The sequence below is a fragment of the Balaenoptera ricei genome, chromosome 1 (assembly GCF_028023285.1).
Source record: "Balaenoptera ricei isolate mBalRic1 chromosome 1, mBalRic1.hap2, whole genome shotgun sequence".
Classification (NCBI taxonomy): Eukaryota; Metazoa; Chordata; class Mammalia; order Artiodactyla; family Balaenopteridae; genus Balaenoptera; species Balaenoptera ricei.
In genome coordinates this window covers 135861695-135877464 of record NC_082639.1, presented here as the reverse complement: position 1 = coordinate 135877464, position 15770 = coordinate 135861695, and the positions used below count along the sequence as shown (strand labels likewise).

General features: G+C 36.1%; 1 protein-coding gene across 2 annotated transcripts in view; it reads left to right on the top strand.

Moving 5' to 3' along the window:
• Positions 1 to 15770, top strand: part of RC3H1 (ring finger and CCCH-type domains 1) — a 99434-nt gene that overhangs the window by 58213 nt on the left and 25451 nt on the right. The window contains exons 6-9 of one of the 2 annotated variants that reach the window (XM_059936810.1): positions 3445 to 3645; positions 7637 to 7763; positions 12955 to 13073; positions 14422 to 14534. In XM_059936810.1, coding sequence (XP_059792793.1) covers positions 3445 to 3645; positions 7637 to 7763; positions 12955 to 13073; positions 14422 to 14534 — 560 coding nt within the window. Of the gene's footprint in view, positions 1 to 3444; positions 3646 to 7630; positions 7764 to 12954; positions 13074 to 14421; positions 14535 to 15770 lie in introns of both variants that reach the window. The other variant, XM_059936802.1, reaches the window with a different exon arrangement.

The following is a 15770-nucleotide window of genomic DNA, read 5'->3' as shown; positions in this document are numbered from 1 at the left end:
CCAATTTGTATTCCTTTTATTTCTTTTCCTTCTCTGATTGTCATGGCTAGGACTTCCAGAACTATGTTGAATAATAGTGGTGAGAGTGGACATCCTTGTCTCGTTCCTGATCTTAGGGGAAATGCTTTCAGTTTTTCACCATTGAGAATGATGTTTGCTGTGGGTTTATCGTATGTGACCTTTATTATGTTGAGGTAGGTTCCCTCTATGCCCACTTTGTGGAGAGTTTTTATCATAAATGGGTGTTGAATTGTGTCAGAAGCTTTTTCTGCGTCTATTGAGATGATCATGTGATTTTTATTCTTCAATTTGTTAACATGGTGTATCACACTGATTGATTTGCATATATTGAAGAATCCCCGCATCCCTGGGATAAATCCCACTTGATCATGGTGTATGGTTCTTTTAATGTGCTGTTGGATTCTGTTTGCTAGTATTTTGTTGAGGATTTTTGCATCTATATTCATCAATGATATTGGTCTATAATTTTCTTTTTTTGTAATATATTTGTCTGGTTTTGGTATCAGGGTGATGGTGGCCTCGTAGAGTGAGTTTGGGAGTGTTCCTCCCTCTGCAGTTTTTTGGAAGAGTTTGAGAAGGATAAGTGTTAACTCTTCTCTAAATGTTTGATAGAATTCACCTGTGAAGCCATCTGGTCCTGGACTTTTGTTTGTTGGAAAATTTTTAATTACAGTTTCATTTTCATTATCTGTGATTAATCTGTTTATATTTTCTAATTCCTCCTGGTTCAATGTTGGAAAGTTGTACTTTTCCAAGAATTTGTCCATTTCTTCCAGGTCGTCCATGTTATTGGCATATAGTTGCTTGTAGTAGTCTCTTAACGATGTTTTGTATTTCTGTGGTGTCAGTTGTAATCTCTCCGTTTCCATTTCTTCTAATTTAGTGATTTCATTCCTCTCCCTTTTTATCTTGATGATTCTGGCTAAAGGTTTATCAATTTTGTTTGTCTTCTCAAAGAACCAACTTTTAGTTTTATTGATCCTTGCTATAGTTTTCTTTGTTTACATTTCATTTATCTCTGCTCTTATCTTTATGATTTCTTCTTTCTACCAACTTTGCATTTTCTTTGTTCTTCTTTTTCTAGTTGCTTTAGGTGTAAGGTTAAATTGTTTATTGAAGATTTTTCTTGTTTCTTGAGGTGAGCTTGAATTGCTATGAACTTCCCTCTTAGAACTGCTTTTGCTTTGTGCCATAGGTTTTGGATCATTGTTTGCATTGTCACTTGTTTCTAGGTATTTTTTTATTTCTTCTTTGATTTCTTCAGTGATCTCTTGGTTATTTAGCAGCACACTGTTTAGCCTCCATGTGTTTGTGTTTTTAATTGTTTTTTTCCTGCAGTTGATTTCTAATCTCATAGTGTTGTGGTCAGAAAAGATGCTTGATATGATTTCAGTTTTCTTAAATTTTCCAAGGCTTGATTTGTGACCCAAGATGTGATCTATTCTGGAGAATGTTCTGTGTGCACTTGAGAAGAAAGTGTAGTCTTCCACTTTCGGGCAGAATGTCCTAAAAATATCAGTTAAGTCTATATGGTCTGTGTCATTTAAAGCTTCTGTTTCCTTACTTATTTTCTGTCTGGGTGATCTGTGTATTGGTGTAAGTAGGCTGTTAAAGTCCCCCACTTTTATTTTGTTACTGTCGATTTCTCCTTTTGTGGCTGTTGGTATTTGCCATATGTATTGAGGTGCTCCTATGTTGGGTGCATAAATATTTATAATTGTTATGTGTTCTTCTTGGATTGATCCCTTGATCATTATGTAGTGTCCTTTCTTATCTCTTGTAACAATCTTTATTTTAAAGTCTATTTTATCTGATATGAGTATTGCTACTCCAGCTTTCTTGTGATGTCCGTTTGCATGGAATATCTTTTTCCATCCCCTCACTTTCAGTCTGTATGTGTCCCTAGGTCTGACGTGGGTTTCTTGTAGACACCATATGTAAGGGTCTTGTTTTTGTATCCTTTCAGCCACTCTGTGTCTTTTGGTTGGAGCTTTTAATCCATTTACATTGAAGGTGATTATCGATATGTATGTTCCTACTACCATTTTCTTAATTGATTTGGGTTTGTTCTTGTGGGTCTTTGTCTTCTCTTGTGTTTCCTGCTTAGAGAAGTTCCTTTAGCATTTGTTGTAAACCTGGTTGGTGGTGCCAAATTCTCACAGCTTTTGCTTGTCAGTAAAGCTTTTGATTTCTGTGTCAAATCTGAATGAGACCCTTGCTGGTTAGAGTAATTTTGGTTGTAGGTTTTTCCCTTTCATCACTTTAAATATGTCCTCCCACTCCTTTCTGGCTTGCAGAGTTTCTGCTGAAAGATCAGCTGTTAACCTTATTGGGATTCCCTTGTATGTTATTTGTTGCTTTTCCATTGCTGCTTTTAATATTTTTTCTTTGTGTTTAATTTTTGACAGTTTGATTAATATGTGTCTCTGTGTGTTTCTCTTTGGGTTTATCCTGTATGGGATTCTCTGCGCTTCCTGGACTTGATTGACTATTTCCTTTCCCATGTTACGGAAGTTTTTGACTATAATCTCTTCAAATATTTTTTCAGACCTTTCCTTTTTCTCTTCTCCTTCTGGGACCCCTATAATTCGAATCTTGGTGCGTGTAATGTTGTCCCAGAGGTCTCTGAGACTGTCCTCAATTCTTTTCATTCTCTTTTCTTTATTCTGGTCCCCAGCAGTTATTTCCCGCATTTTATCTTCCAGCACACTTATTCGTTTTTCTGCCATTGATTCCTTCTAGAGTAGTTTTAATTTCAGTTATTGTGTTGTTCATCATCGTTTGTTTGCTCTTTCGTTCTTCTAGATCCTTGTTAAACATTTCTTGTATTTTCTCCATTCTATTTCCTAGATTTCGGATCATCTTTACTGTCATTACTCTGAATTCTTTTTCAGGGGTCGCCTATTTCATCTTCATTTATTTGGTCTTGTAGGTTTTTACCTTGCTCCTTCGTCTGTAACATATTTTTTTGTCATTTCAATTTTTTTTTTTTGATGGCTAGGTCTGTATTCCTGTCTTATGGGTTGTTTTGCCTGAGGGGTCAAGCACTGGAATTTGCAGGCAGTTGGGTAGAGCGGGTCTTGGTGCCTAGATGAGGATCTCCAGGAGGCCTCACCCTTATTAATATTCCCTGGGGTCTGAGGTTCTCTGTTAGTCCAGCGGTTTGGACTCGGTGCTCCTACCACAGGAGCTCAGGCCCGACCTCCGGCCCAGTGGCTGGGGGTTCCTCCTGTCCCCTCAGGGGACTGGTGCCTGGTAGGTGCCCTAGTTGTACCGAGACGTGAACTCCACATCCTCCTAGTCCGCCATCTTGACTCCCTCTCTTCTCTTCGAGGTATTTTTATATCTCTCTTTGGTCATATAAAGTATAAGCCTAGTTTGTTTCTTACCTGACTCATTATGAGATTGCGTGTGTCTTCTTAGGTCACCAAACGTGATGAAGACTCTTCTTTGATGCAGCTGAAAGAAGAATTTAGAACCTATGAAGCTCTGCGGCGAGAACATGACTCCCAGATAGTGCAGATTGCTATGGAAGCAGGCTTACGAATTGCACCAGACCAGTGGTCCTCTTTGCTTTATGGGGACCAGTCTCACAAATCTCATATGCAGTCCATTATTGACAAGGTAGACCCTTTTTTGTTACTTACTTCTTGGAGTAATCATGCAGGTTTGGTAATTCATTTATTTAACAAGTGTATATTTAAGTGAATCTTGTATGTCAGGCTCTTATAAATTATATTTTCTGTAACTGAGTGTCATGTCATAACTAGTCACATCATAATAGCAGTTTGTTCATGTAAAGGTTTTTTAAATTGAGGTATAATTGACATTGTTCATATAAGATTTGATTTAATTAGTTTTAATGCTTTATCCAGTGCTGTCTCACATTCCTGTGACAGTCTCCTATCTCTATTTTTTCATTGCCTTTCTTCCTTCTTGTTTTCTGAGTTTTGATCACTGTATTAGTTGAATTCATTTTCTAAACGCCTTTATTGTCTTCCTGGAACAGCCATTTAATGGCCTGCAAGATGTATACATTGAGGTTTCTTGTGATTCTTAGCCAGAAAAATTTCACATTATAAGTTACCAACCATTCTATATTTGATCAAATTTTCAGTAAACTTATTTCTACTTTATTTGTTGTTTGTTATGATGACAAGATCACTTGAGTACACATGAATTTTAGGTCAGGCCCCATTATTTCTGACTCTGAGTTATATTTAATTCTTTTAAAACTATAGAGTAATACTTAAACTGGTTTTGTTGCAGTTCAACATGAAATATGTGAAAGTGCTGTATAAAAATCTTAAAAGTGCCATATAAATATATTATGTACAGTAATTTTTTAAAATTTTCACTATTTACCTTAATTTTTACTATTTTATCTTAAATCCTTATAACCATAGAGATGATTATACATTAGAATCCACCTTACATTTAATTTAAAGAAATAATGTCGGGACTTCCCTGGTGACACAGTGGTTGGAAGTCCGCCTGCCAGTGCAGGGGACACGGGTTTGGGCCCTGGTCCAGGAAGATCCCACATGCTGTGGAGCAGCTGGGCCCATGTGCCACAACTGCTGGGGCCCGTGCACCTAGAGCCCGTGCTCCACAATGGGGGAGGCCACCACAGTGAGAAGCCCGCACACCACGGTGAAGAGTATCCCGCACTCGCCGCAACCGGAGAGGGCCTGCGCGCAGCTGCAAAGACCTAGAGCAGCCAAAAATGAATACATTAAATAAATAAATTAAAAAAAAAATAATAATGTTAGTATGTAAGAGTAGCCTAAATAAAATAATATTTAACGCTTACTGAGAGCTTAGTATGTGTGTGGTGGTTTTATTTTATTTTTTGATTTTAGTGCATTAATACTTTGCTCAGAATATTTTATTTTGTTTTAGTTTAGTTTATGTTATTTTAGTTTATAGTTTCGTTCAGTTCAGTTTTTGGCCGTACTGCGTGGCTTGCAGAATCTTAGTTCCCTGACCAGGGATTGAATCCTGGCCACAGCAGTGAAAGTGCCAAGTCCTATCCACTGGACCGCCAGGGAAAGCTTCCTATCTGGTGGTTTTAAATAATTCATTTAATCTTTTCAACAGCCCTGTATTATTCCTTTTATACAGAGACAGAGGGAGATTAAATACATTTCTCCAGGATCACGTAGGTAATAAGTGACAAAGCTGGATTTGAACTTGGACATTCTGACTCTAGAATCCCTCCTCTTAACTACTAAACCTCTTTCCAGACTATTCTCCCCCCACCCCACCCTTTTTTTTTTTTTTTTTTATTCCTAAAGATAGAATTCTTGAAATAAGTAGAAGGTTGATGTCAAAGGAGAATTAGGAAATGTTTTATAACTGCATGGTGTGTAATTGTCAGTATAATGTGTATTATTTGTTCTGTCCTATAGATACCTTTATCAAAACTTCACCTGCAACTCCTAGGCCTGAAATTATGCAGTGGACTGATTATAACCTTAATCATGATCTTTTAAAGGAGTGGCTTTCTACCTCTGAAGAGAAACTTGACTTGCTTTTATGAAAATTCTACAAGGAGGTTAAATTAACCTTCTTGTCTGAACTGGACTATATAACTAGATGTATATACTGCAATAATTTTCTCACACCATGAGCAGTAATTTGAATTTAATATCCTAAACCTTCTTACAACAATCTGGTAAATGAAGTTAGCAGTGTGACATCTTATTATTATATAGAGCAATAGAACTTCGTGTGATAATGAAAATATTCTGTATACATGCATTGTCCAATATGGTGATCACGAGACACACTTGGCTGTTAAACACTTGATGTGTAACTTGTGTAACTGATGAACTAAAATTTTTATTTTACATACTTAAAATTTTTAATAGCCATATGTTGCTAATGGCTACTGTATTGGACAGTGCAAATGGAGAATTTATTAAAAGTGATAAGGAAAGCAATAACCCTAGTAAGTTAATAGACAAAGAAACATGAAATAACATTTCACAAACAGGAAGTATATCTAATTGATGGGCTAGAATTCGGCGCCAATAATAAATACATTTAAAGCAGTGACATGCCAAATACTGCCTGTTAAACTATAAAGAAACATATACTCTCATTCATTGCTGATGGTTTGTAAAATGCATTACAGGTCGTTTGAGAAACAATTTGTCAGTGAAGCCTCAAAATATGCATGTACTTTACCAAACCTACTATTTCCAGGAATTTATTTTAAGGGAATAATCCAAACTTTCAAAAAGGTTATGAATGCAAAGGTGTTAATTGCTAAATTATTTACAAAGGATAAAATAAAGGGATGGTTAAAGAAGTTAAGATATATCTGCTCAGAACACTGTTACATGGCCATTAAAATTGTGGTCATGTCAGGACAGATACTCTCTTCAGCTACTAAGTAGCATTTGATTTCTCTTTAAAAAAAGTTAGTGAAATATTTTTGTTAAGTCTCAGTGGTAGATACATGGGTATTATTATATTAGACAGTTACTTTGAAGTATTTCATAATAAAAATGGTTAGGTATTTTTAAAATACCTTTGTTATAATATTAATGGTAGGCAAATCCATAAGTTTATAAATAGCTGATTATAAGTGTATGAAAAACATGCAAAGATGAAAAAATTGAATAAAGACATGCCAGCATTTTAATGATTAGTTGTGTTATTCCATGTTTTTTGTTTTTTTTTTGTTTTTTTCCATGTTTTTTAAAATGTATGCTTTTTAAAAATTTACCTTTTAGAATGACCTTTGGGGGAGAAAAAGTTCCACATGTGTATATATATATATGTATAATTTTTTTTTTAAGTGAAAGTGAGTTTATTTAGAGAGATACACATTCCATAGGCAGAATGCAGTCAGTCTCAAAAGTGAGAGCAGCCCTCATCTATATTAATAAACTACATAGAGATCTAAATGTTTCCAAGTAAGAACCCTTAGTATCACATAACCAGGTTTTTTACTTTACAGGTCATATGTATTGACCAGCTTAGGGGAGTAAGTGCAAGTATGTGTGTCATTAAGCCTTAGGAAAATACACAACCTGTTAGCTTCCAGGAATCCCAAACCAGTATAGGATTTTTTGAACTGGAATGAACTTCTCTAATTATTTAGTCCATACAACAGATGGAGTTCAGATAGAGTCTGTAAAGGTTATATCTGATGTCATAATCTTTGGTCCATAACAGAACTTGAATTCAAACACAGTTTGAGTACAGTTTCATTGTTTGTGCTGTTGTATAGCATTATCTCTAGACTGTATTTCCAAATTTCAATTATTTGGAAAGACCCCAAGAGCCAAAGTAACAGAGTACTGTAAGAACTGGAGATGTAAAGAGTATTTCCAAATTGAGGAGGTGAGAAAGATCTCACATTTGAGGAATGTGATGGCAGAGGGAAGAGAGTATACAATATACCAACCTGTGGATGCAGAGAAGTGCAGGGTTTGTTCAAGTAACAAGTGATCCAGTCTGGCCAGAGCATGGGATGTGTGGGAAGATAAAAATTAAATATAATTAATTGCAGAAATGGTTGTGATATTGTAAATAATCTTTATTTTAAAAGGATTATCTGGTCTTTGGGGGAAGTTAATATTTATCTTTTTTTAAGTTGCAGACCCCAGCCTCTTTTGCACAAAGTGTTCAGGAACTAACAATTGCTCTCCAGAGGACTGGAGATCCAGCAAACTTGAATCGACTAAGACCCCATTTGGAGCTATTAGCAAACATTGACCCTAGTCCAGGTAAGCCCAGGGGAAATTAACGGGCTATCCTATATGTGCCTTAGTGCTATTGGGTGCGTCTTTTAATTATCTTTTGTTACATTTCTCTAGAATTTCCCAGAGTAGTAATTCCAAATCTTTTCTATAGTATTTAAGTTTCAGGCCCCAATCTTGTCTGTCTCTTTATTACTTCAACTAATATTTATTTAATACTTTTTACTGTGCTGCTCACTTTACCAGCAAAATAGGTTCCCTCTGGGATCCTTTATGTTTCCTCCCTCTCTCATCACAAATTGTGCTCTATTTTTACCATTTTCATCTCTTTTGACAAAACTCAAGTTTTCTCATTTTTTCTGTATCATATGTCCTTAGTTGCATTTTTTTGGTCCCAACTTTACTTTCTCTACAATAATCTTGTTCTATCACATATCCTCCCTTGTGTGTCTACTTTGTCCAGCCATTTCCTGTTCCTTCTCCTTGACCTGAAAGTCACCCAACCTTCATTTTTCACTTAATACTTACATCTAGGGTGTGTTAGCTTATATCCTATTGCTGTCACTGTGTTTATACCTACTACTGAACTAAAATTCTTAACATTCACTAGTAATTTCCTAGTTTCTAATTCCAAAGATTTCTTCTCGGTCCTTAAATAACTTGATTTGTCTTCAGCATTTGATAATGTTGTTGACCACTTCCTTGATATAGAAACTCTCCTGATACCTTATCTTTCTGTAGTCTTATGATTCTCTTCTGGCCTGTCTGAATGCTGGTGCTGTCGTATTTTGACCACTCTTTCTTCTTCTGCCTCCTAAGGAGTAGGCTGGTTGTGTTCTTGGAATTTTGTTTTTTCTGCGCTCTTCTGTTGATGATGATGGTCATTCATTCTCAGCATCAGGTATTATTCCTTTATAGATAATAGACTCCCAAATATCTCTATCACTATTATCTCTTCATCACTCCAGACCTACTTTCCCAAATGCTTTCTGAGATTCTGTATCCTCTCCTCTCCTTAGTGTGTTTCAAAACAAACTCATCTTCCCTTGATACCTGCTCTTCCTCCTGTCTTCCCTTTCTCTGTAAATGAGCTCATTCTCTGAGGTATGTAAGCTTAAAACTTGAGTCTTTTGTCTTACCTCATATCTTTTCCTTCCACTTGCTCTACATACCATTTCAGACAACAGGATTTTTTTTTTTTTTTTTTTTAAGCTGCATTTGGTCTTCATTGCTGCGCATGGGCTTTCTCTAGTTGTGGCGAGTGGGAGCTACTCTTCATTGCGGTGCGTGGGCTTCTCATTGTGGTGGCTTCTCTTGTTGCGGATCATGGGCTGTAGGCACACGGGCTTCAGTAGCTGTGGCATGTGGGCTCAGTAGTTGTGGCACACAGGCCCTAGAGCACAGGCTCAGTAGTTGTGGCGCACGGGCTTAGTTGCTCCGCGGCATGTGGAATCTTCCCGGACCAGGGCTCGAACCTGTGTCCCCTGCATTGGCAGATGGATTCTTAACCACTGCGCCACCAGGGAAGCCCGAGACAACAGGATTTATCTGTTCTTTCACAATATCCCTCTATCCCAGGCCTATTAATACTGCCTCGGTTGAGGGCCTCATTCCTTTTCCTGAGACTAAACGCCTTTCATTTTTCTCTACCCTTCTAATTCTTCCTTCTAGTCTACTTACTGCTGCAAAATGAATCACATCTCAGATCTTATTTTACACTCATAAACTTTCAGTGACACCCCTTTGCTTATAGAATAAGGTTTGGAACTCTTGACCATGACATTCAGAGTAGTAAATTTATTACCAAAATCGCTTAATCAAACCAGATAAGATCTTTTTTTATGTTTTTATTTTATTACTTTTTAAAAATTATTTATTTTTTTGGCCGTGCCACACGGCATATGGGATCTTAGTTCCCTGGCCAGGGGTCAAACCCAGGCCCAGGGCAGTGGAAGGGTAGAGTCTTAACCCCTGGACTGCCAGGGAATTTCCCTAAGATCTATTTTTAGAACAATGATTTTTTCTTCCCCACTTCTGTGCTTTGATCATTCTGAGCAATCAGAAGAGCACTTCACAAGCTCACTACCTCATCAACACCAATCTATCTACCTACTTCTGTGCCAGTATATTCTACTCTCCTTGTGTAATAGTGGATAAACCATGTAACAGTGGATAAACTTCTAGCTAAGGCCACCCTCTCTCCTCATGTACCAGTATCATCTTGTCAAATATATCCTTCCAGTATCATCTGTTTCTTTTTTTTTTTTTTGTCATAACTTTTTTTCTTTTTTTTTTAACTATTTTTTATTTTTTATTTTTTTATTTTTTTGGCTGTCTTGGGTCTTCGTTTCTGTGCGAGGGCTTTCTCTAGTTGTGGCAAGTGGGGGCCACTCTTCATCGCGGTGCGCGGGCCTCTCACTATTGCGGCCTCTCTTGTTGCGGAGCACAGGCTCCAGACGCGCAGGCTCAGCAGTTGTGGCTCACGGGCCTAGGTGCTCCGTGGCATGTGGGATCTTCCCAGACCAGGGCTCGAACCCGCGTCCCCTGCATTAGCAGGCAGATTCTCAAGCACTGCACCACCAGGGAAGCCCCATCTGTTTCTTGTGTCATCAGTTTTCTTTCTCTACTAGAGTAGCTCTATCAACATACAAACATTTTATTGTTCCTCTCATCAAAACCCACTTTTGACACCATTTGTCATCTACCTATGATTCCAATTCTCTCCTTTTTATAACACTCTTGAATGCAGTCCTATCAGGCATTTATCTCTACCACTCAATCAAAATTGCTTTTGTCAAAGTCACAAGTGACTTCCATGCAGCTAGTTCCAAATGTCAATTCTTGGTTCTCTTTGTGTTTGACCTGTTAGCAACATTTAACATTGTTGTTTACTCTTTACTCCTTGTACCACTCTTTTAACTTCCAGGCCACCACACTATCCTAGTTTTCTTCTTGCTTTATTGAACCCTCCTTCTCAGCCTCTTGCTGATTTCTTCTCATCTCCATAGGCTCTAAACTTTTTTTTTTTGTTTTTTTTCCCATAGCGTCTCACCTTTTTTTCCCCATAGCCTCTAACCCTTGAAGTGCTTCCAGAATTTAATCCTTGTGTCTCTTTTCTATTTATACTCATTGCCCGGGTAATCTCATGTAGTGTCTTCAAAGTCTCATGGCTTTAAATATTATTTATATGACTCACACATTTACTATATTTCGTCAATTCTGAAGCTCACATTTTTTTTTCACATTTTAACATTTCCGAAACTGGGCTGCATTTGTATAATCAATGACAGGTGATAATTAGCAATCTTTTCCATTTTGGTAGCACATAAAATAATGGTATGTGTTACAGTTCATGGTGTTTTAGAATCTGTGTAACATAGTGTATACAGCCTAGACTTTCTTCCTGAATTCTTTTGTATATCCACCTGCCTGCTCAATATCCAATAGTTCTACTTGAATATCTAATAAGAATTTCAAAAGTAGTCTGTCCAAAAGTGAGTTCCATCCCCTGTCCCCCACCCACCCACCCACCATTCCTGTTAGTGGCAACTCCATCCTTCCATTTCCTCAGTCCAAACACCTTGGAGATACCATCAACTCGTCTTTCTCTCATAAGGTACATCTAATCTATCAGTATATCCTGTAGGCCTTACCTTTAAAATCCATGAGGAATCCATCTACTTATCACCTTCACTGCTACCCCCCTCATCCCTCTTCATAGATTATGGAATAGCCTTCTGTTGTCTGTCTGGTTCTAGCATAGGAGCCAGAGTGATCCTATTACCCCTCTGCTCAAAAACTCTCCAGTGCTTTCCATCACTCAGTAAAAGCCAGTCTTTTCTATGACCTACCAGGCGTCACATGATCTGGTCTTCCTTTACCTCTCTCCAACTTCTTTTACTCTTTTCCCACCTCATTCATTCCAGATTTCACCCCTGTGAACATGTCAGGCATACTCCCATATTAGGGACTTTGCACTTATTCTTTCTATTTCCTAGAATGTTTTTCTCTTCATATATCCTAATATATCTACAAGGCACACTCAAACCCTACTTTCAGGTCTTTAATCAAATGTAACCTTCTCCAAGAGGCCTTTTCAGGCTACCCTGTCTAAAATTTTACACATACCTGGCCCACTCCCTTTCCTTGCTCTATTTATTCAACTCAGTATCTAAATACTCTGTATTTTGGTTGTTTATCTTATTATCTGGCTTTTCTCCTTGCATAGAATAGAGGTTTTTGTTTTGATTGCTACTGCTTCCCTCCCAACTAGAATAATACCTGGAACTTAGTAGGTGTTCATTAAAATACTTTGTTGTATGACTGATCTCTTTACTTTCTCTGCATCTTTATCCTTTTCTCCTGTTGAAATTCCACCTGTCTTTCAAAGTCTAGTTCAAATGCTATCACCCAGGAGTTTTTTAGAGTGTTCCAGCAGGAAGTCATTTCTACATATGTGTTCTCGCTTCATTTTATATTTCTTTTAGAGAACATTTCAGATTTAGCCTTACAGTTAATTTTTCCTTTATAAAGTCACAGTACTTACTAAATGAAGAGTGTGTATAGCATAGCTGCTTTATATAATAGCTCTTCTACTAAATTTTTTAAGCATTCTGTTTAGCAATACTTGCTTTACAAAGAATTTCAAAATAGACATTACAAATTGGCTGACTGTAGGCAGTCCACAGTCAAGTTTGTTTGATCCACAAAGTGTTGGTCTGCACTATACTCTAAATTTTTTAGGTGCAAACACTCAAAAACTAGAAATTTTTACATAAAAATCTCAAATTTCAGTTTTCCCTAGGAAACAGTGGTGTATCTGCCAGTGTCAGCCTTGCATCTTCACATAACAACAGTCAGCTAAAGTTGAATAGTAACGATAATCTTAGATGTGAGGCATACTCTTTAACACAATCCCTGTCACTCTTCATTGCCATTTTCAACACTAAGGGTCTGATGACAGTTGCCGTTTATTATCTGTCATATTTAATTCCTTTGTTACCTTCACTGTCCCTGAAGTTATTTTTAGATTGTAACCCCTGCTTTAAAAGGATATATTTATTCCTTTAAGATGATGTTTAGGTGAATAAGCTATTTCATGAATAGCTGTATGAAGCTTAACTTGATTTCACTGAAGTGCTGACACTCCTTTACTAATTTAATATTGGGCAGAACATTGAATAACATAGTCTGAAAATGTTTTTAATTTGTTGTGTAGATGCTCCTCCTCCTACTTGGGAACAGCTAGAAAATGGGCTGGTTGCTGTGCGTACAGTGGTACACGGGTTGGTTGATTATATCCAGAATCACAGCAAAAAAGGAGCAGATCAGCAGCAGGTAAGGGACATGTTTGAAACTTAGAAGTAAGCCACTGTGTCTATCCTTACAGATAAAAGCAAAGCCAACAGGATGACGTGAATCTTTTTAGACTCTGTAAAAACTAGAAATTAAACTAAAATAAAAACCTATTTTTAACTCCCTGTTCCATTAGACATCATGAAGAATGTAACAAAAATTATAAGATTTATAGTTTAGAATGGTTAGCAGCCAGTTTATTGGATTAGCCTAGTAATTTTATGTGACAACATTGAAATTAAATAATCCTTGTTGGTCTAATGTGCTGGAGTCACTTTTCACATTGGATACAGCAGCATTTGATTCTTGCTAAAGGTTATTCCATTTATATAAAATTATTCTCTTTGGTTACTATTACATTTCAGTTTGACAGTAGATATCACTTTTCAGTGCTAATTCTGTATCTCTCCAGTACTGTTCACATATTTTGTAAATGCTTTTTCTGCATTAGCAGTCAGATATTTTTCATTCATAATGTCTGTTATGACAGTGGGCCAAATTTTCGTCAGGTATTCTTAGATGAAATATATGGCAGTAAAATATAATAGCCTGTGTTATGGCTAGAGTTTTTAATTTTACTCCCAATAATTTCATTTTGCCCTCAGAATTTATGTTAGGTTCAGTACATCTTTTATTTTGTAGTAGTAAGCTTGAGAAATTAAAACTTTGTTATTAATTTATCTGGCTCAGTAAATATTAACAATAGATTATTCAATATTCCTTTTTTCTTTAAAAGTAAGAAATATTAAAAGTGTCCTAGTAGAATAATATGGATATGCTTTTCCCAATCTAAGCACAGATCAGGACTTTATTTTATGATTAAGAAATTTAGAAAATTAAAAACTTACTTTTAACTCCCTGTTCCATTAGACATCATGAAGAATGCTACAAAAATAATATTAACTTTTAAGTTCTGCCTCTTGTAGATTTGTAGTGTGTTATAAGGAAACATAATTGTAAGTATAGCTATATTGAACATTGTCCACAACAAATATTAGGAGACAGTTTAAATATTTGAAAGTCCTAATCTCCAGTGGTTTGCTTGTCCACTGTAAAACGTTGGAAAGAAGATCATAGAGCTCTCATGAGATTGAATCAAGAATTTATGTGATGTTACATGTTTGATAGTTAATATCAGCATATCAGAAAAATCAGGACTACTTTTTTTTTTAAGTAATTTATTTTGCACACTTTCCAAGACTTTTCTCTGGGCAGTCTAGATAAGTGTATGAGTTAGTCTGAATTATTCATCTAGATTATTAAGATCCTAAAATGGCAATGCAAGATTTACATTTTTTTTTTATGGCTAATGTTTTAATTTTGGTCGTAGCCTCCACAGCATAGCAAGTATAAAACATACATGTGTCGAGACATGAAGCAGAGAGGAGGATGCCCTCGTGGGGCCAGCTGTACATTTGCACACTCACAGGAGGAACTGGAAAAGTAAGTGTGAAAGTCATCAGACTCAACCTTCCAGTAATTTGTTAGAGAATAAGATAGAATTATTAAGTAGAATAATTTGCTGCCATTGAGAAATATGAAAAGATGTAGTTGCATTCCCTTTGATGAATAGGAAATGTTTAGAAAGTAATACAGAATTTTAAAAAAGAAAACCAAAGCAGTTTCTTCACCTTTCATTACATTGTACCTACAAGTAGGAAGCTACTTGTGGTTAACTGAATCTAAAAGTGACTCATTTTCACTATACCCCCCCAATTAAAAGTCTAAGAATTTTCATCAACTTTAACTGATTGATTTTAACTAACTGCATAATGCATTTCCAATGGAAAAATTTGCCCTTTGCTCTATTCAAGAAATTATTTATTGCCTGGCTCATTTTCACAGATTATTTCAAATTTCAAGGACCAGATAATTTCAGTGATGTTAAATTGCCAGCACATAGTAGAAAGAAAGGAAAAGCTTCTTAATTGTTTTATAAAACCAGTATAACGCTGACAGTAAATTTGACAAAGCACAATTAAAGAAAACTACAAATTCATCTCACACATTAATATTTTTAAAATCCCAAATATTAAAACTTAGAATTCAGTAATACATTAAAATAGATACCATTACTAAGTGCAGAGGTAGCATAATATAATTACTCTGGGTTAGAGAAGAATGGGTATGATAACCACGTGATCATATCCAAAGATGCCAAAAGGCATTTGAATAATATCCGATGTCCGTGATAGATCAAGATCCCTTAGTAGAACAAAAACATAGATGTTTTCCCAACATGATAATTAAATCTCAAATCAAAAGCCAGCATGATAGCATGATGCTTAATTGGTATTAGTTTATTAGATTCACTCTTGTTACAGACAAGAGTAAGGGAAAATTTTCTACTAGTAAAAAATGTTATTTAACATTCTGGAAGTTGTAGCTAATGTATGTAAACAGAATGAAATAGCCAAAATCATTAAATGGGAATACTCAAGAGAAATACTAGAAACAAGAGAAACAAGAATTTAGTAAGGTAGCAAATCAAAAAATTAGTTTACAAAAATGAAGTACTCTCATATAAACTAGAGAGGGAAACATAACCAGTTAAAAAGTAAGGTGACATTAAAATCCCTTTTGCGTTAACAACAAAAACAAAAAAAGATAAACACCAAATAATAAACTAATCAGAAATATCCAGGATCTATTGAATTGAATTAGTAAACTACATAGGAA